The sequence below is a fragment of the Rana temporaria genome, chromosome 12 (genome assembly GCF_905171775.1).
Source record: "Rana temporaria chromosome 12, aRanTem1.1, whole genome shotgun sequence".
In the NCBI taxonomy this organism is placed as follows: domain Eukaryota; kingdom Metazoa; phylum Chordata; class Amphibia; order Anura; family Ranidae; genus Rana; species Rana temporaria.
The window spans coordinates 121,762,385-121,789,687 of NC_053500.1; the positions used below are offsets into that span (position 1 = coordinate 121,762,385).

At 43.6% G+C, this 27,303-nt stretch overlaps 1 protein-coding gene across 2 annotated transcripts in view; it reads right to left on the bottom strand.

Moving 5' to 3' along the window:
• DHX35 (DEAH-box helicase 35) overlaps positions 1-27,303 on the bottom strand; it is an 87,467-nt gene that overhangs the window by 9,878 nt on the left and 50,286 nt on the right. For both annotated transcript variants that reach the window (XR_005744468.1, XM_040330443.1), the window contains exons 11-18: positions 22,648-22,806; positions 18,592-18,802; positions 13,701-13,825; positions 10,584-10,638; positions 7,919-8,014; positions 5,656-5,750; positions 4,045-4,122; positions 2,473-2,602 (exon numbers count right to left, since the gene is read on the bottom strand). Coding sequence is in view for 1 of the 2 variants with exons in the window: in XM_040330443.1 (XP_040186377.1) it covers positions 2,473-2,602; positions 4,045-4,122; positions 5,656-5,750; positions 7,919-8,014; positions 10,584-10,638; positions 13,701-13,825; positions 18,592-18,802; positions 22,648-22,806 (949 nt within the window). In the remaining variant the exon portion in view is untranslated. The remainder of the gene's footprint in view (positions 1-2,472; positions 2,603-4,044; positions 4,123-5,655; positions 5,751-7,918; positions 8,015-10,583; positions 10,639-13,700; positions 13,826-18,591; positions 18,803-22,647; positions 22,807-27,303) is intronic.

The window sequence follows — 27,303 nt, forward strand, 5'->3', positions numbered from 1 at the left end:
TTGTTGTCTGGGGGACCTACGGCCAAGGAGCACCGATTTTTCAAACCCGGGCACCCCTTCCATAGACTCCCATATTAAATGGTAATTTCTCCGGTGACTTTGGGGACCCATTCCCGGCCGGTCGTAAGTCCCCTGGACCCAGAACTTAGCACACATGTAGCCCCTTCCATAGACTCCCATGTTAAATGTCTAGTCATGGGCACAGTGAGACATGCACATAGACACCCTAGGCTTATATTTAAGTCAAAAAGTTTTCCCATTTTTTTGTGGTAAAATTAGGTGCCTCGGCTTATATTCGGGTCGTCTTATACTAGAGTATATACTGTATTTTTGTTCACACAACTAGAGTTTTCTTTTGGTGTTATTTAATAAACAATAAAAAACAGTGGTGATTAAGACCCGGTTCACACTCAGCCGCCTGACGAGTCGCGTCCCATTGAATGCAATTGAACCGTTCTAATAGGAGCGACGCAAGTCGCTCCGACTTATAGAAAGGTTCCTGTACGACTTCGGGGGCGGCTCGGGGCGACCTGCATTGACTTCTATACAGAAGTCGTTTCGCAAATCGCCTCTGAAGTCGTCCTCAGGACGACTTGCAGAGTCGCCCCCGAAGTCGTGCCGCTGTAGTGTGAACCGACTCTAAACTAAAAAAGACCAGAAATAAAAAAAAAAAAAAAAAAACACAACATTTTCTTTGTTTTTGTTATAGAATTTTGCAAATAAATAATTGTTCTTCATAAATTTAGGCCAAAATGTATTCTACTACATTTTTTGGTGATAACCCCCCAGATCTGTGTATATTTTTTAGTCTGTAGAAAAGTTAGAGTCCATGAACTATGAGATATATATGTGTGTGAAAATTCATAAATTCTGATGTACTGACAGCCCATCTCATTTCTTGAGGCCAAAAATTGTCAGGACAGTACAGATATCCCCCAAATGACCTTTTTTTGGAAAGTAGACAGTCCAAGGTATTTAGTAGGAAGCATGGTGAGTTTTTGGAAGTTGTAGTTTTTCTCATAATTTTTTTGGGGGGGAAAAAAGTGCAGTACAGTGTCATCATACTCTTGTGTGAAAAAAAATGTAAATGTTAAAAAAGGTTTCAATTTTGTTTTTTAAATTCAATTTTTTAAGATTTTTTTTTTAACACACTGTGAACATAGCATTGTAATGTTATAATAGTAACATTGTACTACTCTGGGGAAGTGATCAGAATTTTTTTTTTTTTAAACAATGTTGCTTATAGCAGTATTTCATTGCTATAAGATTTTACAGAATGAAATTGATTCAGTTTGTTTTGTTGTGGCTAGCTGTTATTGGCCACAGCTAATCACATGGTACAGGTGGGCTGCAATTGGCCATGTCTGTACCATGTTATTACTGTGACCAATCACAGCTAGCAACACAATTGTACACAATGGATGGCATGAAAGAAAGCCATCCATGGTTTACAATTGTCAGGTAATCTGCTGCGATTGGTCACAGCGTTCACATGGTACTGGGCAGTGAGTCGGTACACTGATCCGTCATCGGCTGTCTTCAATGGACACAGCTTGTGACAGATTTCACTGCAGTGCAGCCCTGCACAGCGCAATCCGGGAGGAATGTTAACCAGTTCCCACCCGGTCTATAGCAAAATGACAGCCAGGCGGGAGCTGGTTAAAGTCCCCAATACTTTTGCCATTATGTAAATAGTTTTGGATAACAAGGAGTACATTTAGTTTTAGGAATAAAAGCAGTAATAAATCTGAAAACAAAAATGTAATATATTACCTTTAAAATCGTATTAAACTTCAGCTTTAATTTAGGGTTTAGGTTAGTGTGATGGTTAAGGTTTTGGGTCCGTCTAAGAGCCAGGTTAAGGTCAGACGGTGCTGAGAATACCTGGTGCTGGGTTTTGGGTGCTGAAATCCAACATACTAACCCAACACCTTAAAGAGGAACTGCAGTCTGCTCACATCATTTGTAAGAAAAGCATCTTTGCCTTTCTGAAGCTTCCCTCCAACCACTTTGCATATTATTTTATATATACTGTGATTCTGGACTTGTCAAATATGCTGTAGAAATCTCCCTCTACCAAGTCTGGCTGCAACCATTTTAACTGTGGGCAGCTGAAGCTGCTGCCTGTTCACTTCCTGGATTTACACAGGAGGCACACCTCCAGCTCTGCAGCTGTCATTGGCCCTCTTATGACTTATTCCCTCTCCCTTCCTGGCAAACTATCACAGAGTGAGAGAGAAAGAGAGCTGTGCATGAAGTCAAAAGCCTAGGCTAACGACCAGAGAAGAAACAGGAAGTGGGCTGTATAAGGTATTAATTGGCAGAAAAAATAAGTTTTACTATCCAAAGCTAAAACAACAAGAGCAGAAGATTTAATAGAAAATGGTCCACTTTAAGTAGCTAGACCAAATTTAGTTTATTTCTTGTACAACCATCACCAGTGGTGGAGCTCTCAGTCCCCTTCTGTCTCACCTTCACTGGAAGTTTTGGGTACTCTGAACTTGCTGAGCATTTTCTTCAGTTGTTCCCGCACTGTGACTGCTCTCAGAAGCCCCTTGTAGTTCAGGAAGTGCTGCTGACACCACTGTGAGCTCTTGTTAAACTAAAAAAAAAGCACAAAATTAGAATAAAGAAATGCATATGAATAAAAGAATACCCACACTATGAAGGTTCCCTTTCTGTGAACACAATTCTCATGGTGGCCTCCTACTGCCTTTGACTATACATTAACCAGTTGCATGGAAAAAGGTTTATAAAAAGATATAGATGACTGGTGGATAAAATCATACATGATAACCACCATCGATGCACTAGTTAAAGGATAAGTCTGCCTTTAAAATAAATAAATGCAGGTAAAAAAAACATGCATTATTATTTTTCTAAGGAACCTGCAGAGCATTGCACCCACTATCAGCAGATTGCGGGCACAATGTCCATCTCCTTCAGACTCTCAGGATAGCAGTCTGCTCGCACCTCATACAAGCAGACAGTAACCTGAGAGCTAGAAGGTCAATGGACTACAAGGACACTTACCAGTGCCCTCACTGCTCACTTAAAACTACAAACAAGCAGTCAGTCGCAATGGCTGGTGGTACTTGTAGGCAATCATTCACAGGAAACTGAATAAATGATGCGGCCATGACAGCGGAGCCCTGTTTTCAAATAGTGACAGCGGGTGCAGGGAGAAGATCCCCGGCCCACTGTCACAGGGATCAGCTGCAGATGCTGGAACATGTTTCACCTTAAAAATGAGTGAAACATGTAACATGCTCCAAGTGAACTTATCCTTTAAAGTATGTAAGTAGTAATGCTACTGTGCCTTCTAAGAGCAACATGAACATCAAAAGCAGCACCCAGCAGCTAGTTATTAAAGTACAAATGTCAGTACCATAAAAAGGTACCTAATAAATTACAGACTACAATGCATGCTTTCACAATCTTCAGCACCCTAAACAGTATGTGGACATCCCTCCCAATGATTGATTTCAGGTTTTTCCAGTGAAGGCAACTGTTATTGTTACCGTATACAAAAATACATTTTATACAATTGTGTCTTTTCAACCTTGGAAACTGCCATTTTCGTTTCTTGAAGGATTGTGCCCACGTTCACAAAGACAGCTCTATAAAGACACATACATTGGCGCATATTTATGCCAGCGTAGCGTATTGAATATACACTACACAGAGGCAAGCACAGTATTCACAAAGCACTCGCCCCCAGTCGCTCTCAAATCTACACTGGGTTTCCTCAGCGTAAGCCAGCGTAGGTGGAAGTGGGCCTGAGCCATGCTAATGAGGCGTGACCCCATGTAAATGAAGGACTGAGCATCATAAAGTTACGAATAACGTACAGCGCATGCACCGTCCCGTGGACGCATCCCAGTGCGCATGCTCAGAATCACGTCGAAACAACTGCTTTGGTATGTTTTGGTAAATACCTGAAAAAAATTCAATTGTGCCTGTGTCCAAATATATATGGACCTAGCGCTATATTATAAATGTATGTTATGGAGAAAAGGTGCAAAACAAAAAAACAGTTCCTACCTTGATAAAGGCCTCATACACATTTAACATGGTTAGATGATCCCCCTCTCCTACAGCAAATTTCCGATGTTCTCTTATCTGTTAACAAACGCAGTAAAGAAAAAAAACTACTTATACATTCCAAAATGTACATTTTTATATATAATTTTCATTGTAAAATGTCTTCCTGTGCATTATTGTAGTCTATGATCTTAGTGTGGAGTTCACCCCCCTATATCTGGTCCTACTGTGACTGTTAAGGACTGGCTTTGGCTTCAACTCCTTGCCATTTCTCTTTTGAGTGAATGCTCTATATATTTCTGGGGGAAAACTGGGGGCCAACATAATGTTGGTGTCATCAGCCACCTACCAGATGATCCAAAGGACTGATTGGAAACAGTAAAATAGAGAGGAGACCAGGAAGCTTGTTTGCCACATTAGGCATTTCCTGTACCTACCTACTTCTTTCCTGTACCTAATCCTCCCTGCAACCTTATCAATACTAACCTTTCCAGTAACCTATACCCAGTATCTGCCCTGTTAACCCAAACAATAACCCTTCCTGCAACCCTCACATTAACCTTCCAAGTAACCCTAACCCTTATCCTCCCTGGATGAGCAACACCAATTTATCCTGTAACTATAACACTGGCACTCCCAGTAACCCCCAACACTGGCACTCCCAGAAACTCGACACTAGCACTCTATGCAACCCTAATACTAAACCTCCCAATAAACCTTACCCCTTCCTATTCACCCACCTATAAAGAGAGAGGTGGAGAAGGTGCTCCTTAGGTGCAGTATTAAACAGTTTATTAGACCAACACAATAAAATACACTTACAAGATGTATGTGTGTAAGGGGCTCCTCTGACAATCACAAACTGAGACCAGGTTCCTGCCCCTGTGGCTCTGAGTCCCCTAGCCGATCAGCAGCGGTGGGAGAGATGCTTGATACAATAGGATAATCTGTCATTTGGGGGTAGCGGTGGAACGCACGACACGCTTGTGGCCCGCACAGACCAAAAGTGCCGTCAGTATGTGGTCGGTTACGCATTTTGGAGCATGCGCACAATGCTCCTTGGTCTGAGGAAGGACCGTTGTGCGGATGCTCCGAATTGCGCAACTGCCCACATCCTGACGTCACTTCTGGTCTGTGCGGGCCACGAGCAGAAGAGCTGCTTGGGTGCCAGTGTTATTTGTTTCTACACCTCCCGCCCACACTTCTCTTGAAATCCAAGGCTCCACTCACACTGATACAGGATCCAGAAGCGCCCTATATTCCATATTTTATTACCCTACCTAAAATCCTTATACCAACGCACCCTGTAACCCTCCTCTTAACCCTCTCAACCCTCAGCACAGGGAAAATCTCAACAGACAGCAATTATGTTCAGAAGAGAACAAACTGTTCATCTCTCCAAAAGAAAAGTTTTGGATAGAGTTCTAGTTTAAAGTTGCGCCATGCTTTCCAAGTCTAGTAATAATTGTCCTACCTGAGCTGTCTCCAAACTACTATTTCTACATATGAAGATGTAAAAACAGCACTATAAATTAACTTCTTTGCCTGTGTTTTTGAACTTTGTGACAAATGGACTTCCAATTAGAAAATGTTATAACAAAGTTTACTCACCGCTTGTGATTTCTGGTTTGGGGGAACAACAAAGATATTCTGAATTTGCATCATAGCTGCAATAGTTAAAATTTCAGCTGAGCATCCAAAATTGCCTTAAAGAAATGAAATGTATAGTTTTACTTTTTTTTTCTTTTAAACTCCCCCCTAAAATAAGAGATTATCTTGAAGTATTTATAGTTGTCAGTTTAAAGAAATTCGGGAGATTATAGTTTGTAATTGTATATCTACACAAAGGCAGTCATTTTTGCAAAAGGCAGGCAGGGGGCATAGGACCAATCCCCAGCATTGCCGGTGGTCACTCAGCAGCTGACTTTTCCCCATTACTTGGTTACAAAGCAATGCATATCTGTGTGTACAGGGGGAGAGCGAGAGCACCGTCCACACCTCCTACTGGCCCTCTCCTCCTCTCACTACTTCTGTCGGCAACCCTGAATGCTGTGTGGGCCACCCGCCTTGTCCTTAACAAGGAGCAGGCTGTGCTCTCTCCCTCCTCCCTGTACACAGGAGTTAACACAGAATGCTCTCAGATTGAACTGTACAGGGCTTGATTACCTCCTCTCCAGGCTACTCATATCCCGGCAGCACAAATTGTGGGTAGGGGCAGTAATCAAACCCTGCACAGTCAATCTAAGAGTTCTGTATAGGACAGGAGGGAGAGGAGCTGGGGGGGGGGGGGGGGGGGATTTGCACAGAGCAACTCTAATCCTCCTCTTTTGCCACCCCCCCCCCCCCCCGCAAGAGCTCTTGGCTCCTCCCCTTCTTCATGTGCCACCATAAGAAGCCGCTTCTTATGGTGGCACACATGCAGGCTCGGCTCCCTCACAATAACATTTAATTAACAGGAGAGGGAGCCATTGGCCCCTGCGCCTATCAATCTGCCCAGTGATAGAGCTAAGAGGACCAGGACAGAGACAGGAGTCTCAGCTCTTGTGCACATCGCTGGATCGAGATTGGGCTCTTGAAAGTATAAGGGGGAGCTGGGAGGCAGACTTGTCACAGAAGGTTTTTTTACCTTAATGCATAAAAGTGGGAGTAAACCCCCATGCATGACTAGGTAAGCCTAGTAAGGATTGCCTATAGGTACAGTAAATATCTCCTAAACATGCATCATTTAGAAGATATTTACTTTTGATGCAGCCGGTGATGTCAGTGGTGCAAAGAATGGCATACTGTGCCGTTCCTTCAGGAGTCCTGTGATGTAAATGGCAGCTTCTGCGTGCAAGTCACATTATTGTGGGTTCAGCTACTCACACAGCCGGAGTCCACGAACCTGGATGGAAGACCGGGTGAAGTTGGAAGCACGTCACTGGGGTTCTTCATTTTAATACAAGTTTCACATAATGTGTTAGTATGCAATTCATACTAGCACATTATGGTATTGCCTTCCAGGATTAAAAAAAAACAGCGATTACCGCTTTAAGGTAAAAAAATAAATAAAAACTTAAGACATTAGAAACACTTTAAGCTACCCCATGTTTGCCAGTTTAGGCGAACGCCTTTCTCCTGAAGCACCCTATGGAGACACACTTGCATTTAGGGACTAGAGTTGTGTCTCCCCACACTGTGTGCGTCAATAGAAATACACAGCCCTGTAGCATAGGATGGCAAACTGAAAAGAAAGAAAACGGGTAACAACTATAAATGCACAATTGTTGATGTGGTTGCCAAAAAAAAGAAAAAAGAAATGATACAGGTTAATGATATTTGGTCACAATAAATTCAATAGGTCCTTCAGCAACACTCATCAATACTTTAAAAAAAATCAGTAAGGCCTCTTTCACACGGGCGAATCAGTGATGATCTGCCCCATGAACCTCCGCTTGCTCAGTGGGGATCGCTCCTCTGATCCCCGCTGAGCCTGGGGATGACAGGGCTGTCCCCGCACGCTGTGCAGGGACCGCCCTGTCTTTTCTCCGCTCTCCTCTTTGGGGGGGATTGGATGAACACGGACCGTCAGTCCGTGTTCACCCGATCCGATCTGCAGACGGATGGAAAAAATAGTGTTTTCTTCCGTCTGCAGAATCGGAGGATTGCGGGACCGGGTGAGATCGGGTGTCAGCGGATGTTCATCCGCTGACACCCTCAATCTCATAGGGACCAACGTATGTCCCTTTTTTCATCCGTACACAGATGGATGAAAAATCGGACATACGTTCCGCAAGTGTGAAAGAGTTATGGATATATTTGTTTTATTTGAACTCTTGAAAAAATACTTTTTCAACTCCCTTCAAGCTGATGTAAATGCTCATTTGAAATGTACCTGATTCTAAAAGCATCTTGGCAAACATAGGATTGAGAGGGAACTCCGCCATTCGCACACCAAGAGGTTCTGTCAGTCGGCAATGCTTATCCAGACCTAAGAGACAAATTTCAAAGAGAGTTCTTTTGGTTACAATAATAATAATAATAATAATAATAATAATAATAATAATAATCATTGGTTTGTCTATATTAAAAGGAAAATCCATTACAGAAGATTGACGCCATCATTTTTTTCTTTTGGCTGCAGCAGGGCTAGCAAAGACTTTAGGCTGCTTTTCTCAACACAGAAGTCCACAAGATGCACCCAAAGTGTGGAAACCCTTCCCAATCAGGTATTTCCGCTGAAGGGTACAGTTATGCAGCATACCACAAAAATGGAAACCCAGGAAGCCTTGAGAAATACCAAACTCTGGCCGCTGCACCAAACTCGCCCAGAGGCGATTCAGTTCGCATGTGTTGCGCTTTACAAGTCTCTCACAAACTCAAAAGACCAGATAAGCACAAGCAAATAAAAACAACTCGGGGAGCGCTGATCCAAAGAGTGATAAAATGTCATAGACAACAACCGTGTTCACCAGAATAGTTTATTGGCAAATATATGTGTAGTAAGTCTTAAAACTAATAGAGCCTTTTAGGCAAATAGTAGTCAGCCAAACAAAATGCAATAAAGTGGACACCTGCACTCACAGGAGATGGGACATCCCAGAAGGATGGATGGATGGATGGCTGTCCCACCTCCACCGCTGCAAGGAAAAGCATTCTGTGGGCACCCCGGGGTCTGGAGGTGCCCGTGGACATCTATCAAGGTAACAACCCAGGGATCGTGATTTATTTACTAAACATGGAGAGTGCAAAATTTGGTGCAGCTTTGCAAAGAAACCAATCAGCTTCCAGCATTTATTGTCAAAGCTGAATTGGACAATCTGATGTTGGGAGCTGACTGCACCAGATTTTGCACTCTCTAGTTTCAGTAAATCAACCCCTATTCTGTCAATGTCAGGAAATCTCAGCTCCAAGCAAACAGGTAGACCGCTTTGAGGTGTGCAGCCAATTTTGTTGCGATTTACAAACCTATGCTGTATATGGCACAGACAGGCCTATAACATACTTTTCCTTGTCCTGCAATGCAGTTTTAGATGTTACCTCTCTGGCTCCAGTCTATTTAATAGACCAGGGATATGCAATTAGCGGACCTCCAGCTGTTGCAAAACTACAAGTCCCATCATGCCTCTGCCTCTGGGTGTCATGCTTGTGGCTGTCTGTGTCTTGCTATGCCTCATGGGACTTGTAGTTCCGCAACAGCTGGAGGTCCGCTAATTGCATATCCCTGTAATAGACTATTAATCGCCATCATCGCCCAAGTACAATTAGCTGTGATGTAACCCATCAAGCAGTAAAGCTGAATCAGGATGTACAATAGTGATCTTCCTGGCTGTGTAGTGTGGCAGAGGTACATAAAGCAGAGGTATGAACTAAGGATGAGCTCCGGTGTGTTCGCACAGTCCACGCGCAGAGCCTGCCAGGAAGTCGGCATCGCACTGCGCCAATCACAGGCAGGGAGACATTGTCCCGATGCTCGTCTAAGAGATCGGGAAATGTCTCACTGCCTGTGATTAGCGCAGCACCATGCCGACTTCCTGGCGGGCTCTGCGCGTGGACTGTGCGAACACACCGGAGCTCATCCTTAGTATGAACCTTACAAGTTTGGCTAAACAGAATGGCAACCACTTTGCCAAAAAAGATACTTAGGTAGATCCACAAAGAGTTAGGCCGGCTTATCAGTAGATAAGCCGACCTAACTCAGAATCTACGCCGACCTAAGTTTAAGCGTATGCTCAAACAGAGATACACTTAAACCTATCTAAGATACGACGGCTTGCGCCGTCCTATCTTAGATTGCAATATTTTGGATGGCCGCTAGGTGGCGCTTCCATTGCGGTCGGCGTAGAATATGTAAATGAGGTGATACGCCGATTCACGAACGTACGCCAGGCCGACGCAGTACTTTTACGCCGTTTACGTAAGAGATAGGCCGCGTAAAGTTAGAGCTAGGCTCTAGTGGAATAGTAATGTCAAGTATGGCCGCCGTTCCCACCGCGAAATTCGAAATTTTTACGTTGTTTGTGCAAGTCGTCCGCGAATCGGGATTTACGTCCACGTCAAAATCAATAGGCCCGTACGGCGTACTTAGCCGCAATGCGCACTGGGAAATGTAGGCGCCCGGCGCATGCGCAGTAGCCAAAAGACGTCAAAAACGTGAGGTCAAGCCTCATTACCATTAAACACGCCCCCCTCCAACCCATTTGAATTAGGCGCCCTTACGCCCGCCGCGTTTACACTACGCCGCCCTAAGTAAGGAGGTAAGTGCCTTGAGAATCATGTACTTGCCTCTCTTACTTAAGGCGGCATAGTGTAAACACGCTAGGCTACGCCGTCTTAAAATTGCGCGCCCGTACCTGAATCTACCCAACTATGTATGAATTTCAGCTATAATAAAATATATTTTGTACAGTACCCAGTTGTCAGTTCTTTATTCAATTGCTTTTAAGAGAAGATTACTTATTTACTCGGTTATACAATTTGGATTGTAATTTAGGTTCAACAGCCCATTAAGACAAATGAAAAAATTCAAAGACATCTGATAAAGACATTGCGTTCTGTACCTCCTAATGCATACAGCAGCTCCAGTGCTTGAACCATTGATTGTGCAGGAGGTGGCTGTGCAAATACAAAATGACAGACAACACGTGAGCATAGGATTCAACACAACCTGCCACACAAACGCAGTATATACAAAGTACTTGTATCACAGATGTAGAAGCTTTATAAGCCTGTTAGCTGAATGAAGAGGTAGGGTATCAGGGTTCTCTAGCAGAGAGGTCTCTTTTTTTTTTTTTATTAAAGTCGATATTTGGCCCAAAAACGAAAAAAATTGCTTTTACATACTAGTGTCTCTTCCACAGTAAAGGCTTCTTACCTTATATATTTTAATATCATTTTATACCTGCCATACATAAAAAAAAACACATTTCTTGATGAACTAGCTGATATCAACAAAGTGGCCCTCCCAAACATCAAAGTCCATCAGATGCAGGCACTGTTTGGGTATTTGACAGCTGGTGGGAGATTCATAGACAGCGGAGCCCGTTCATTAGGGTCGCTGGGTGCCGCCCCCTCTATCCACACACTCCCTATATAAATAATGGATAGATTCATGCATAGGGGCAAAACCTGAAAAGGGGGTGGCCGTGGATAGATTCATGCCATACATTAATATAATAAAAATGCATAGCATGAATCTATCCACGATCGACGCGGCCACCCCCAATTCAGGTTCCCTGCCCCTTTCAGGACGCCGAGCACCTGAATTACATCGGCAAGGTTTTTTTTTTGTTTTTTTAAGCACCTGATTAGAGCCATAGGCTTTAATAGGCTTCAAAAAAAGGTGGGCTCGGAGCACAGAGCATTGTGCCATGAGCACACCCAGGTGTTTACAACATCAAATGAATATTCACTGTTGTAACACTGATCCTCAATCCAGCCAATCAAAAGCAGGTCCGAGACCCGTTTTCCGATTGGCCCGAAAAGAGACTTCCAATTGGCCACCGAGGAGGAGGGAGGAAAACTGTCGCTGAGGAAGGGAAGCCGCCGGTGAAGCACTGCATAGATGGGGTAAGTACACCAGACACGCCCGCCGACCGACGGGCAGGGGGGTACTGTTTGCTGCCCCTCCCCCAAAAAAAACGAAATTACCACTGACCGCCACTGTTCATAGATCTGCCCAGTAGCGTTGATGGGGGAATTTGTTAATTATTTTTTTTTTCCCCATCCACCTATATGTGCAAGGTCAGAAATCTACACAGAAACATCTTAGTATCTCTTGTCCATAGCTAAAACATAGCCATGCTAGGCTGAGGGTCCCATCCTTGGAGCATGTGGAGTTTAACAGGAACTGCTCTCCCTGTGTCACACACTTGTCAGTAATCAAAGGCATGGTTATACCATCCAGTTATTGTTAGAAGAGCCAGTTGTGTTTTTCAGTACCATCTGGTGGTACAAAATAGCCTCTAATATTTCCTATTATACATTTCTTAACCTTTTTACCATGGGGGAACCTTAATCTAATTTTCATTTCTTAGAAACCCCTGCTAAAAGTTTTTATATCTACAACTAACAATACATGGTCTCAAGATCAAAAAACAAATAAAAGAATAAGAATTGGGGTGTATGTAATATATGTGTGACACCCAAAGCAAATACTAACAATCCCCTGGAAATATTTTAGTAGTGATCTGGAAATTAATTGAACAATGTCCAGAAATAAAAGGCAGACAAATAAAATTGTAGAGTCCCTTTACTACGGTGGTCAGCGTAGTCCTCCCTTATATTGGCAACCAATAGGAAAGGTCCTCTTACAGTGGAACAATGTCTGCATTCAAATCCAAAAAGCTTGCACATATAACATGTGTTTTGCTAAGAGAGGGTGACAACATGTCAACACTTTAAAAAAATACAATTAAAGGAACACTAAAGATATTGTTATTTAAAAAAAAAAAAAAAATAGTTCTACTTACCTCCACTGTGCAGCTCGTTTTGCACAGAGTGGCCCCGAACCTGGTCTTCTGGGGTCCCTTGGTGGCTGTCTTGGCTCCTCCCCACAAGAATTCACCACCTTCATGCGAGCGAGCATAGCCGTTCACTGTATCACTCGGCACTCAGCAAAGACCAGGAGCAGCGGAGGTCACAGTAAGACAGTGTGAATACACTGCTATCATAACCTGCTGTCTTTATTCTGTATAATTGTAAGAGTCCAATTTTTATTGCACCATTACATTTTTTACCGAGAATACTACACTATACTACACTATGGTGGCTTTTTCTCCTCTTGCTGGGCTCGGGCTAAAGCGATCCCCCGCCGCCCCCTATTTCAGCTACCTATCTTAGGATACCGGATCGCGGAGTACAGTGGAACATTCGTCTGGACACTCCACAGATACAAGGAGACAGTTATTTAACCTATGTGCCTAATAAAAAGATCCGGGAGGTGAGAGTTTTGGGAGACAGGTGAAGGAGCACCAGCATGGTTCAATATTACAACTAAACCAGGGGAGGATCTGAAATTTGGACTATCAGGAGGTCTTTGAGCCTCTTATCCTTGGGAACAATTACATTTTCGACCTATTTAACCTTTTGCATTATTGAACCATTTTCATCACGGATATTTATGGTTTAGCAAGCACGGACTGCACTTTATTATAGATCAGTTGCTTTTAGCAACAGTTCACGTTTTGCACTTTATTATTGAGTAGTTGCATCCAACAACAAATCACATTTATGTTTTAAGTCACTGTTTGACACAGGAGTACTTTTGCATATGTCACTTATATTTATTTATTTATATTAATATTTATTTATTTATATCGGACTCTACACGTCTGCATTAAATTGCTTGCTAGTTCTATTAGCAATATGACACTTGGTGTCAGCATTATTTATATGTATTTTTGAACTTTAGCGCTAATCATTTATTTACACAATTCTATTTTATGTTCGGTGAACGTCACGAGATTCAGCAGCTTTAGTTGTTTTTTTGTACTTCCACACATTTATCTATATACTCACAGTAGCGCGAGAGATTCACTTTATATAAAGCAAGGGGGGTTGCGCATGCGCCTTCGAACCGGGACGTTCACCACCACCACCACACAAAGAAAATGTAAATGTATCGTTGGCGGGCGAAAAGTGGTTAAGATGCAACATCAACAGTACTCACGGCTCACCGATAAGAAATGGAAGCGCAGGACATTGTCTATGCCGAGTGCTTTCAGCTGCAAGATCACAGGTGACAGGTTACTTCTCTGCATTTCTGGGACAGTGGAAGGAGGAAGCTTTTGATAATCCTCCTCTGTAAGGAGCATATAAAAAAGAAATTCATTCAGTAAATTCAGAAAGTGTAAAAAGAATAGAAAAAAAAACAAGTAAAACTGAATTCAAGTCAATTAAACACACAGACAAAATCTACACACTTGCCAAAGGAACTGTGTTTATGTATACTCAGTTGTAAGATTTACAAGGCCCAACCACGCAGCACAGTGAAGCAGAATACACCACAATCTTTGCTGCAGTCATAGGCTACAGAAGGGATTCAGTGTTGTCCTCTCTCCACCTTCAGTGTACTGAGTATACAAGCTGGAAAATCGCAGAGCAGCAGCGATTCACCGCTCCAGCCATTCCGCTTCGCCAGCTGTACTAGGGGGCAGTGTGTTGCGCGATTCAGTTGATCAAATGACTCCTTTTTTTGGTTTAGTACAAGCTTTATTTGAATAGTACAAAACGAACACATCATTCACTGCAATGTCAGGCAGTGTGATGTGCTGATCGACATTGCAATGCGATTTGGCCAGGTGCACTGCGATAAAATGCAGAATGGCCAAAGCACTGAATCGCTGCTGCATTTTATCGCAGTGCACCTCGCCAAATCGCATTGCAATATCGAGCAGCACATCACACTGCCCGACGTTGCAGGGAATGAAGTGTGCGGTTTGTACATTTCAAATAAAGCTTGTTTAAAAAAAAGGGAGCTATGTGATGCACAGAATCGCGCACTACACTGCCCTATAGCGCAGTCAGCAATGCAGAATGGCCAAGCGCTGAAGCGCTGCTGCATTTTGACTGCGCTAGGGGGCAGTGTAGTGCGCGATTCAGCGCATCACATAGCTTCCTTTTTTATTTTTTTGTACAAGCTTTATTTGAAATGTACAAACCGTACACTTTATTCCCTGCAACGTCAGGCAGTGAGATGTGCTGCCCGACATTGAAGTGCATTTTGATAAAATGAAACATATCTGCCTTTTAGCACAGCACTAGGTGTGAATGGGACAAAAAGGAAACAATGGTTTTCTGTGCCCACCTACAGTGACAGACATTTTACCATGCAGTAAGATGTCTGTCACCGCATATAGTATGAATTGGCCATACATCTATATCTATAACAAAACCTGGGGAATGCCCAGGGGAAAAAAACCAAGCCTACTTACCGGCCAGCTAGATCTATATCATACATCAGTGAGCAGGGCCACTACTACTATGAAGCAGATGAAAGCATCAACGTGCACCAAATAACAGGTACCGTATTTGCCGGCGTATAAGACGACTGGGCGTATAAGACGACCCCCTAATTTTCCAGGAAAAATGTTGGTTTTGGGATATACTCACTGTATAAGACTACCCCCTTCCTACTAGTCTTTCTGGAAGCTGAGGGGTAGCCAGAACCGCTGACAGAAACAGGCTTTTTTCAAATCTCACTGTGCCATTACATTACATGCCTCACTGTGCCATTACATTACATGCCTCACTGTGCCATCACTTGCCTACACTGTGCCATCACTTGCCCACTGTGCCAACAGTGCCATCGCTCACGTTTTGCTGATTTGTTTCCAGGCCGGTGACAGTCTCCGTGCTGCGAGCGTCCATGATTTGAAAGCCGCGCCTTCTTCTCAGTGTGTCCTGTGATAGGCGGATCACAAATTTTCCCAGCAGCGCCTCTGTTCTGTGTTCCACCTACCACGGACGTCCTCTCGTCCGAGGATGAGAAGGCATCTGTGATAGGAGGAACACAGAACAGAGGCGCTGCTGGGAAGATTTGTGTTCCGCCTATCACAGGACACGCTGAGAAGAAGCAGCGGCTTTTAAGTCATGGACGCTCGCAGCACGGAGACTGTCACCGGTGAATAAGACGACCCCCGACTTTGGATGCATTTTTTTGCATCCAAAAAGTCGTCTTATACGCCGGAAAATACGGTAGTATGACATCCACTGGCACCATTAGGAGAGAAGAATAGAGAAAGATTATACTAAATCAGGGATTTGCAATTAGCAGACCTCCAGCTGTTGCAGAACTACAAGTCCCATGAGGCATAGCAAGACACTGACAGCCACAAGCATGATACCCAGAGGCAGAGGCATGATGGGACTTGTAGTTTTGCAACATCTGGAGGTCCGCTAATTGCATATCCTTGCACTAAATCATGTAAGTACATTTTTTTCCCCGTTTCAGGCATTGTTAATTATGACAAACCAAGGAGCTGAAGGGGGTAGAATAATTTTCATAGTTGGTCACAGAAGCACAGAGAGTCGTGTCTTCCTCTGGAGGAAAACTGCCGATAAACTTCATAGACACGTTTCTATATTCAACCTATTAAACTCCTGATCTGTGTATCATCACCTAAGCACATTAGATGTCGCTCTCCTACTTCTTGTACTGTATGTTCTTTTGGCATCCGTTGCGTAAATAGGCGAGATCACTGTAACTCTTCATGTGGTGGGTGGGATGGAGTTTCACTCTGTACTGCCAACTATAACCTGATTGTAATTATCTTCTCATAACGTCACACAGCTACACGCTGAGTGGATGAACGAATGCGTTATTATTTGAAAATTCAAACGCGAAGGCGGGAAACTTTGTTTATTACATCAGCTATTTAAAAAGCTGTAAAATGACACACCTTGGAGTGTGAGGGGTGCGGGAACATGATACAACAAGTGCATTGCAACTAATGGGATTTTATATCCTGTAATAATCCCAAGACATTTGTATAAAGAAGCCTGGGGGGACACATGCACAGAGGATAATGGAGTATAGTAAGCCAAAAACATCACTGGAAATCAAAATAACACGCCAACAAGAATATCAAAATCGTTTGAAATGCATACATTATATTTATATAGCTTTCAAAAAATGCCAAGGCAGGCTTGTGTTTTTATAAATTAGGAAAAAGTAATATAAAGCATCAGATCCATTATACAAAAGGCTTAAGACCTGAGATTTTGTGGCTATTAAAACCTTTAGTCATTTAGTTAAAATAACATTTAAAATACTGTTTGTAAACCGATGACCACCCTGTGATTATACCATACTGAACAGTCAGCTGTCAATCCTGCCTTAGAACTTGGATAGTCCCCAGGTCAGTTGGGAAGTAGGCGGCCACCCTCCCTTCTTGACCACTTTCCCTGATCCCTCTTCCCCTTTTGTTGGCCTACTGGCATTCCTACTCTTTCCATCTCCCTTTCTTGACCTTCTTATGCCGCGTACACACAACCATTGTTCATGACGAGAACATTTTTTTTTTTTAAATTGGTCGTTAAAAAAGATTGTGTGTAGGCTCCAGAGCATTTTTCTCGTCGTCGGTCATGTGTACGCTTTAACGACGGGGAAAAAAAACGTGCATGCTCAGAAGCAAGTTATGAGAAGGGAAATTTGCATAATCAGCCCAAAGGGTGGCGCCATTTGAATGAAACTTCCCCTTTATAGTGCAGTCGTACGTGTTGTACGTCACTGCGCTTTGTTCGAGCATTTTTTATCACAATCGTGTGTATGCAAGGCAGGCTTGAGAGGAATTGCGTCGAGAAAAACTTTTTTCCATGACATGAAAAACGGTTGTGTGTACGTGGCATTACTCTTTTCTTCTTTACTCTATTCAGGACGTGCGGTTCTGGCCTTTATGTGTTACCCTATAGGCTCTTATTTGTTGCCTGCACTCCTTTCAATTTGATGTGTATTAGATCTTTATGTTATCCACATAGTATGGGGAGGTCACCCTCCCCCCCCCCTTTTTTTTTCTCTCCAATTCCTCTTGATGGACGATCTGTGTGTCTTATGGACACACAGAGCTGGGCTTAGAAGCGAGCATGCATGAGTGCTCCCATAGCAAGCAGCCTGCTATGGGAGCACTAAGCTTGGGGTGATGGGTTGGGGGCGGGGGCAAGTGCACCGGGGACCTGAGAAGAGGATCGGGACTGCTCTGTCCAAAACTATTGGTAAGGTTAAAATGTTTGTTATTTTTTAAAAGTCAACACTGTGCCTTTACAACTACTTTGAGGGCCAGTTCCCGTCACATGCAGTCCAGTGCATTTTTTTTCTGCATCAAACACGCATGGAAAGTAGGTTATATGGTTTTTAATGGCATAGTTCACACCAGTGCTTGCAGTTCCAGTGCGTTCCAAAAAAAAAAAAAAAAAAAAAGAAAAGTAGAACTTGCTGCATTTTCCTGCACTGGAACGCTGTAAAATGCCACAAAAAAAGCACCGGAATGCACCTAAAGCACCAGGAACACGCATGTCCTTATTTAGGCTCAGTTCACACCAAGGCGTTTTGTTTTCAGGCAGATTTTGCTGCCATTTTGTACAGGTCAAAAGGATACCAATGGAAAAAGTAGAAAACGCCTGTAATCTGCCAAAAAAAACGCTCCTGTACTTTTTTGAGCTTCAGATGACAAAACGCTCAGATATGAACATGGGCTATTGAAATGAATGAGATTGGTCTTCGTGGGCGTTTTTAGAGCTGAGGCTTACAGCAGAAAAATACCCAAAAACGCCTAGGTGTGAACAGAGCCTTAAAAGGTTAGGTAGGGGGGGGGGGGGGGGGGGGGGAAGCACTGGACTGGACTCAAAAAATGCACAAAAAACGTGCATGCAAAAAAGCATCTGGAACACACCCGTACTGCGTTTCTATGGTGTGAACTGGCCCTAAAGCACAACTGTACAAAAAGTATAGTCGTATAGTTATCCTTTAGGGTAGTGCAGTGGATGTTCTGATATGTTAACACAGCAGTTTCCACAATAGCATTAGCAGCTTTTTCACCAACTTAACATGCTGCAATAATAATTTATCACCTGTATAGAGCCTATAACACTGGCCAGATCGGTTTCTTCCAGCCCTGCCAGCTCTTTGATTAGCAGAGGCTTGTGACACCGGAACCACGACCAGAGATTCTACCGCTCGTTTGGGGTCATACGCTCGCAACTTGACAAATCCGCAGTCTATAACGAAGGAGATTCCGTTTATAGTGATGGATGTCTCTGCAATGTTAGTGGCAACAACTACCTGAAGGGAGAGAGCAATACGATTAAGAATAAGAAAGTGAACAATAAAAAGATAAATATGCAGAAGAAAAGAAAAATTAAAAATCAGTATATCCCTCCACTTTCATTATCCATAATAAAAGTTATATTAAAAAGATTTTTTTTAAATAACATACCTATTATACTTACCTGCTCTGTACAATAGTTTTGCACAGAGCAGCTCGATTCTTCTTCTGGGGTCACTGGCGCTCCTGGCTCACAGTAACCCCCTAGCAAGCCGCTTGCCAAGGGGGGTACCCATGCAGGCTCACTTCCGAGCCACACTCTGTGCATCTATTGACAGTGTGTGGCTCGGCACACCCACCCACCACTGGATTTGATTGACAGCTCTCATTAAGTCCAGTGAGGGAGAGAGAGAGCACCAACGCTGTTTTCGGCACAGCTGTCAGGGCTGGGCTCCTGCCATTTACTAGCAGCTCTTTCTTTCAGTGCACAGAGGCTGCTCAGCTGTCAGTCAATTACCAGCAATTCATCGTTTCCACAGTGACTCACCTGGTTACCATAACCTGCCTCATTATAGCCAACTCTTTTGGCTATTTAAGGGCCAGCTCACACCACAGAGACACAGTCCAGGTGTGTCACAGATGCTTGTCTGCATGCGTGTTTTTGATGCATTTTGATGCGTTCTTGATAGTTCAGTGCATTTTTCCACCTTTTATTCCTAACCTTAAGGGCCAGTTCACACCAAAGAAACGCAGTCCGGATGCGTCCCAGATGCTTGTCTGCATGCGTGTTTTTGATGCATTTTGATGCGTTCTTGATAGTTCAGTGCATTTTTCCACCTTTTATTCCTAACCTTAAGGGCCAGTTCACACCAAAGAAACGCAGTCCGGATGCGTCCCAGATGCTGTTCTGCATGCGTGTTTTTGATGAGTCCCATCGCGTTTTTTATGTGTTTTGGTGTAGTAAAGTGCATTTTTCCCCTCTTTTTTATTAACTCTAATTAGGAAAATGTTTGTTCCAGTGCGTTTGAGTTTTACAGCACAGTGCAGGAAAAATGTAGCATGTTCTACTTTTTTTTTTTCTGTAACGCACAGGACCTGCAAGCACTGGTGTGAACTATGCCATTAAAAACCATATAACCTACTTTCCATGTGTTTTTGATGCAGAAAAAAACCCACTGGACTGCATTTGCTGTGAACTGGCCCTAGGATAAGTTCAACTTTTGGGTGCAACATGTTACAAATCCACCATTGATGTTTCCTGTTAATGTGAAACTGCTTGGCCGTACAGATTACATACAGAGCCTGCTAGAGCCCTGAAAAGTACCCACAATCTGCTGATCGTGGGTGCAATGTTTCCAGGCTCCCAATAAAAAATATGCACATTTTTTACCTGCAAAAAGATGTGCATTCATTTGTCTTTTTTTTTTAAAAGATGAACCTATCCCTTACACAGCTTTGCTCCTTCCCTCTGTGCCCTTGCATGGTCAACATCTTCAGTGCATTCCTGATGTGTTCCGGTGTATGACATGGCCTGGCTGACTTCTCTTCCGATTCCTGCTCCTGATTTTTGGCTCCCGACAATGCAGACTTCTGGTTCCGTGATCCTGGCTCGTCCGATTACCCGCTATAGCTTCCAAACCCTGGCTGTTTTTGACTACGTTCCTGAACTGTTGTTATTTTTGCTATTACATTAAAGGTGTCATTTTAGCTACACTTTCTGTCTCTGCCTGGTTTATGGTTCCCGACAACAGCGTTGGAACAAAACTGGGCTCAGGTAAGTATTTAGAGAATGCCACGAGGTAAAGAGCTTTTAGCCTTTACAACAACATTAAAAGACATTAGTTAGACTTCCATGTAATGGCTAATGAAGTAACCAGTGAAGTTCCCAGACAGACACAGGAAGCTGCTAGGTGATTTAAAGATTATATAAAGCCCCAAAAAAAAGAAAAACTATCAAATTTTTTTTTTTTAGCTTTCTGTAGCCAACAAAGCAGCTTTCCATTCAGTTCCCAACACAGACACACAACATGGAGCGAGAAAAAAAATCACCCGAACCAGAACCCCCCCCCCCCCCCCCCACTGGAAGAGTTCCAGAGTATTCCTGTTATGTTGACAGAGGTATCATTTTGCATTGCCCATCACTTTCTGTCCCACTGATGGCCACCATTACAACTAAAGGGGTCTAACCTTCCCTTTTTGGTAGAAACTGCCTACGTATATCCATCATGATTTGAATGTATTTATTTAATGTAGGCGGGCTTTAAAGTAAAACACAACCTAGGCATTTTATTTGCTCCCCGCAGACTTCTGTAGGCACTTTAACTAATACAGAAGGTGGTGTTTTTGATGGTTCTATAGAAGTCTATGAGGAGAAAGTGTGCAGGTGCGACCCACGCGAAAACTTACAGTATATTAAGGAAACTATGGATCCGTGTGGGGAGGGAGTAGAATATTACATAAAAAAAAGAAAAAAACTATACTTCGCATAGAGATACAGTTATCCTTTAAAGTGTATGTAAAGTATTTTTTGTGGCTTTAGAAAGAGTCTGGGAAGGGTTGGGAGCGGGGTTGCGGTCTGTGTCCTTACTGGGGAGATGCACTGTTCTCCTTTTGCCCTTGTGACAGTCGTCACTCAACTGTTACCAAAAGCTTTTTTTTTTTTAATTAAAATAACAAACGCGATACCTGCTCCGTGCAATGATATTACATAGAGCAGCCATGCACCTCCTCTTCTGGGGTCCCCCGCTGGCACTGTCCACTCCTCCTCTTCTGTGGCTGCCCCCATAGCAAGCCACTTGCTATGGGGGCAGACACTGTGGGCTTGCTCCTGACTCTATAGACACACAGAGCCTGGCTCTGCCCTGCCCCCTCCACACTGGGTTTGATTGACAGCAACAGTCAACGGCTCCCAATGCTTATCATTTTGTTAAAACAAATAGAGCTTTATTTTGGTGGCATTTAATCACCACTGAGTTTTTAATTTTTTGCTAAAAAAACGAGGGGGGGAAAGACTGAAACTTGTGAAAAAAATATTTTCTTAATTTCTGTTATAAAATTTAGTAAATAAGTAATTTTTCTCCTTCAATGATGTGCGCTGATGAGGCTGCACTGACAGGCACCGATAGGTTACACTGATGGACACTGATGAGGTGACACTAATATGCGGCACTGACTGGCATCATTGATGGGCACTGAAAGGCGGCACTGATCATCAGGGCACTGATCATCAGTGCTCTAATTATCTGTGCAGATCTCTCCTGTGAGGAAATGCTGCTGATCGAATTGCCTCTCCTCACACGCTGTCCTCGCAAGAGGAACGCCAATGACCGAAAATTCCTTATTTACATGTGATCAGCTGCGATTGAACACAGCTGATCACATCGGTAAAGAGCCTCATCATCGGTTCTTTAATGAGATCGGTGATGCGCTGCATCAGAGGGACAGAGCGCACCACTGATCGCAACATGTGCGACGGGAGTGGGAGGACATCATATGACGTCCTCCCAGAATGAGAAAGCCACCACCCGCCCGCCATTAGACCATACAGTAGGTGGGTATGGTAGAATACCTTTAGCCTTAAAAGACACTTTCAAATTTAGAGCTGCTATGAGAGCAAGCGGAGAGGGTAACTCATCCGATGATGACAAATGTTCTGGTGACAACAACAAAATTCCCCACATTTTGATGAGATTTCCCTTAACTTATGTTGCATATCCAAGACAGAAAGTGGAGAATCTTCCCAGCAAGACCCAGACAGCAAAAAAAACAACCCTTCTCTGCCCTTTTAAAAACAAAAAAAGTTCTGGCTTTACAAACACTTTAGGATCCTCCTAGAGTTGTGCTTTACAAAATTAAAGCTTACCTTCCTGACATTGGTAGAGACCCTTTCAAACACTTTCATTTGTTCCGAGGTGGGAAGTCCTGCGTACATGGGGAGAACACGGAGATGTTTCTTCATGCCTGAACGAGCAAGGGTACGGGCCTGTTCCACCAGCATGGACACCACACTTTCCACCTCATCCTGTCAAAGGGAGAGAAGAAAAAAACATTACAGAAAACATGCCGAGCTGACACACCATCAAATGTTAATGAGAACAAAAGAGATGAAGACACACACACACAATAGAAACTGGGGCCGGCAACACTGCGTTTGGGATTTCAGTGCCGTTTAAAGTGGTTGTAAACTCTGTTACACCACGTGTATCTCCTCCCATTACAACCAATGAAGGGGCATCGATTACTCCTGCTGGCCACAGTCCGGCCCCCTAAGGCCTGAAGGACAGTAAACTGTCCGTTTGCTAGGAAGCGTGGAGAGCCCTGCTCTAGATTAAGGATGAGCTCTGGCGTGTTCGCATAGAACACGTGCAGAGCCCACCAGGAAGTGAGCACGGCGCTGTGCTAATCATAGCCAGGGAGACATTGTCCCGATGCTCGGCTGCAGGGATTGTGAAATGTCTCCCTGGCTCTTATTAGCGCAGCGCTGTGCTCACTTTCTGGCGGGCTCTGCAAGTGTTCTATGCGAACACGCCGGAGCTCGTCCTTACTCTAGATGTTCCTTATAACACTTTGTGTGTTAAATACACTTTAAAATATAGGTGCACCTTTTACAGAAACTACCCTTGCAGAAAAGAGGCCATAGTCATTTTAAATGCACTGTGCAGTTTATTAAAAAATAGTCAGATGAAATACCTGTAGGTTGTTTCTGACCCGCTCTGTCTAATCGCAGGAAACCGCAGCCGTTGGCACTTACCCCTAGAATCAGAGGATTTCAAAAGCTGTGCAAGAGCAGTGTGCCCTTTTTATCACCTATCCCAGCAGAGGTTGAGTTTAACACTGCTGGCACAGGCAGAAAGCACACGTTATGCAGCTTTTAAAAAAAGGAATGTTGTTCATTTCTGCAATGCTGGAGCTGTATTTTTTACTTTATGCTATAAAACAGACCCAATAAAAAAAAAATGTAACAAAATTAAATATATTCATCAATTTAGGCCAATATGTACTTTGCTACATATTTTAGGTAAACAAACAAAAATCCCAGTAAGTCTATATTGGTCTGCGCAAAAGTTATAGCGTCTACAAACTATGGGCCAGATTTACGGAATTTGTATTTATTTATTACTAGTAATGGTGGTGATCAGCGATTTTTAGTGGGACAGCAACATTGCGGTGGACAAAGCGAGCACTGGACAGTTTTTGGAGACCAGTGACACCAATACAGTGATCAGTGCTAAAAAAATATATATATGTCACTGTTAAATGTGTCCCTACGAGGTGCTTTCTAACTGTGGGGAGATGTGTTGCGACTGGGGGAAAAACAGAGATCTGTTTCTGCTTAGCAGAAACACAAGATCTCCATCTTCCCCTTTGGCAGAACGGTGATCTGCCTTGTTTACATAGGCAGACCACCGTCCTCTCCTGAGAACGACGAATGTCCAATCACAGCAAGAACGGGTTGCCGCGCTCCAGACCCCGGGCATGAAATCATGCACAGGTACGTGATTTCGTACAGGAGTGCCACCCTGCCGCAGCATATCTGCGCAGGTGGTCCAGGAGCGGTTAAACGAAAATCGTTAGTTCTGTTCTCATACGAGAAATTTTTGGGAGTTTGCCCCCTTGGGAAATGTTTGCTTGGAAATTCTGAACAGGATGTGGAAAGTTGTGTATATGAAAATCAAACGATCATGCGTGGTATGGAATTTTTCTTCCGATTAGCGTGTACCCGCCTTAAAAGGTGAACTTCCACCCAAAAAGCTAAAGGCTCTGTGCTTTAGGAAAGAACTTTAACCACTTGCCGACCTCCTCATGTACATATACGTCAGCAGAATGGCACGGATAGGCACATGTACGTACCTGTACGTGCTCTGCTTGACGTGGGTCGGGGGTCCGATCGGGACCCCCCCCCGGTACATGCGGCGGTCGGTAAGCCTCGGGGAGCAATCCAGGGCGACGGCGCGGCTATTCATTTATAGCCGCTCCGTCGCGATCGCTCCCCGGAGCTGAAGAACGGGGAGAGCCGTAGGTAAACACGGCTTCCCCGTGCTTCACTATGGCGGCGCATCGATCGAGTGATCCCTTTTATTAGGGAGACTCGATCGATGATGTCAGTCCTACAGCCACACCCCCCTACAGTTGTAAACACACACACAGTGAACCCTAAATGTTACAGCGCCCCCTGTGTTTAACTCCCAAACTGCAACTGTCATATTCACAATAAAGAATGCAATTTAAAAAATAAAAAAAAATAAAATGCAATAAAACTATCCCCTATTTTGTAAACGCTAAAAATTTTGCGCAAACCAACCGATAAACGATTGTTGCGATTTTTTTTACCAAAAATAGGTAGAAGAATACGTATCGGCCTAAACTGAGGAAAAAAACATTATATATGTTTTTGGGGGATATTTATTACAGCAAACAGTAAAAAATATTGAATTTTTTTCAAAATTGTCGCTCTATTTTTGTTTATAGCGCAAAAACTAAAAACCGCAGATGTGATCAAATACCACCAAAAGAAAGCTCTATTTGTGGGGGAAAAAAGATGCCAATTTTGTTTGGGAGCCACGTCGCACAACCGCGCAATTGTCTGTTAAAGCGACGCAGTCCCGAACTGTAAAAACACCTTGGGTCTTTAGGCAGCATATTGGTCCGGTCCTTAAGTGGTTAATTTGGGGGGGGGGGGGGGGGGGGAGTGGTTTCCAATTGTATATCTTATTGTGTAGCAATTCGGCCTCAGTTTCTGAAGCTGAAAAGCCGTTCATATGAAATTACAGAACATCCTAAACCACACCCAGAAAAACTTGTTGTCTCTCTCCATCCTGCTTTAATATCACTGGAAGCTTTGTGACTAGCAGTTTGCACTGATCCCCATCATCGCATAATCAGGACTGACACATAAAGAGGTAATTCATGTTACTGCCGGCTCATTATGTACTTAGCTAAAGAGGAGTGGTCACATATAGGTCCCATTTTTTTATTTATGCAATTGATCCATGTGTATTAATGTTACAAGCACAGGGATCCCATAAACGTTTCACCGAAAACTAATATTTATTTTCTGAAATGACATTGTGGTCTGTTTAATTGCAAATTAGCATAGCAGATACAGGGGTTTATTTACTAAAGCTGGAGAGTGCAAAATCAGGCTGACGTCTGCATTGAAACCAATCAGCTTCTAACCTCAGCTTGTTCAATAAAGCTTTGGCAATAAAACCTGGAAGCGGATTGGTTTCAAACCTAGAAGTGAGCCTTATTTTGCACTATCCAGCTTTAGTAAATAATCCCCATTGTCTTTAAAAGGAGACATATAGAACTTTTAAGAGTAAAGTCTTATAGTAGAACATGCACAGCTAAAGAAGCATCTTCTGGCTCACTCACCCCTCTGATACAGGTTTTACCTTGTTGCGAAGGGCGGACCCTCCCTGGATTTTGGGACAAGGTCCTGCCCAAATCCTACAATTGTGTCTTAGTAGAAAATAGGACTGGGTGGAATCATCCTGTCTATTTTTTTTCCTAGCCCTGAAGTCAAGAAGTTAAAGGGGTTGTATTTTTTTTTCCTAAATAGCTTCCTTTACCTTAGTGCAGTCCGCCTTCACTTACCTCATCCTTCCATTTTGCTTTTAAATGTCCTTATTTCTTCTGAGAAATCCTCACTTCCTGTTCTTCTGTCTGTAACTCCACACAGTAATGCAAGGCTTTCTCCCTGGTGTGGAGTGTCATGCTCGCCCCCTCCCTTGGGCTACAGGAGAGTCAGGACGCTCTCTACGTTGCAGATAGAGAAAGGAGCTGTGTGTTAGTGGGCGTCCTGACTCTCCTGTAGTCCAAGGGAGGGGGCGAGCACGACACTCCACACCAGGGAGAAAGCCTCGCATTACTGTGTGGAGTTATAGATTGAAGAACAGGAAGTGAGGATTTCTCAGAAGAAATAATGACATTTAAATAAGGTACACTTACAAGGACACTTACCTCATCGAAGGATGAGGTAAGTGAAGGAGGACTACACTAAGGTAAAGGAAGCTATTTAGGGGAAAAAAATTGTACCTTTGCAACCCCTTTAAAAGATAACCTTTCCTTTGGAACATGGTACATGTCCCACCCATATTTAGTGTAGAACATATAACATGTTACAGCTCCTGCCTCCTCCCCCGACCCCCGCCTCCCTGTGACAGCGGATGGGGGATCCTTTCCCTGCACCCGTTGTCACAATTTAAAAACAGGGCCGTTGTGCAGGGCTCCGCCCACACGGCCGCATCATCAATAAGTTAACTACAAGTACCGTTGGCCACTGCAGCCGAAGGCTTGTACTGTAGTGTTCAACGAACTGCAAGGGCGCTGGTGAAAAATGCTATAGTGAACTGCTTAAGGACCACCCCACGTATATTTACTGCGGCGGCATACCTTTAGCACAAAATCACGTACCTGTAAGCGATTCTCGTCTTTGGCCCCCTCCCACTATGATTGGACACAGAGGGAGCCAATCAGCTGGTCCGGCGGCTGCTGGGAACCTAGTGATCATTTTTTG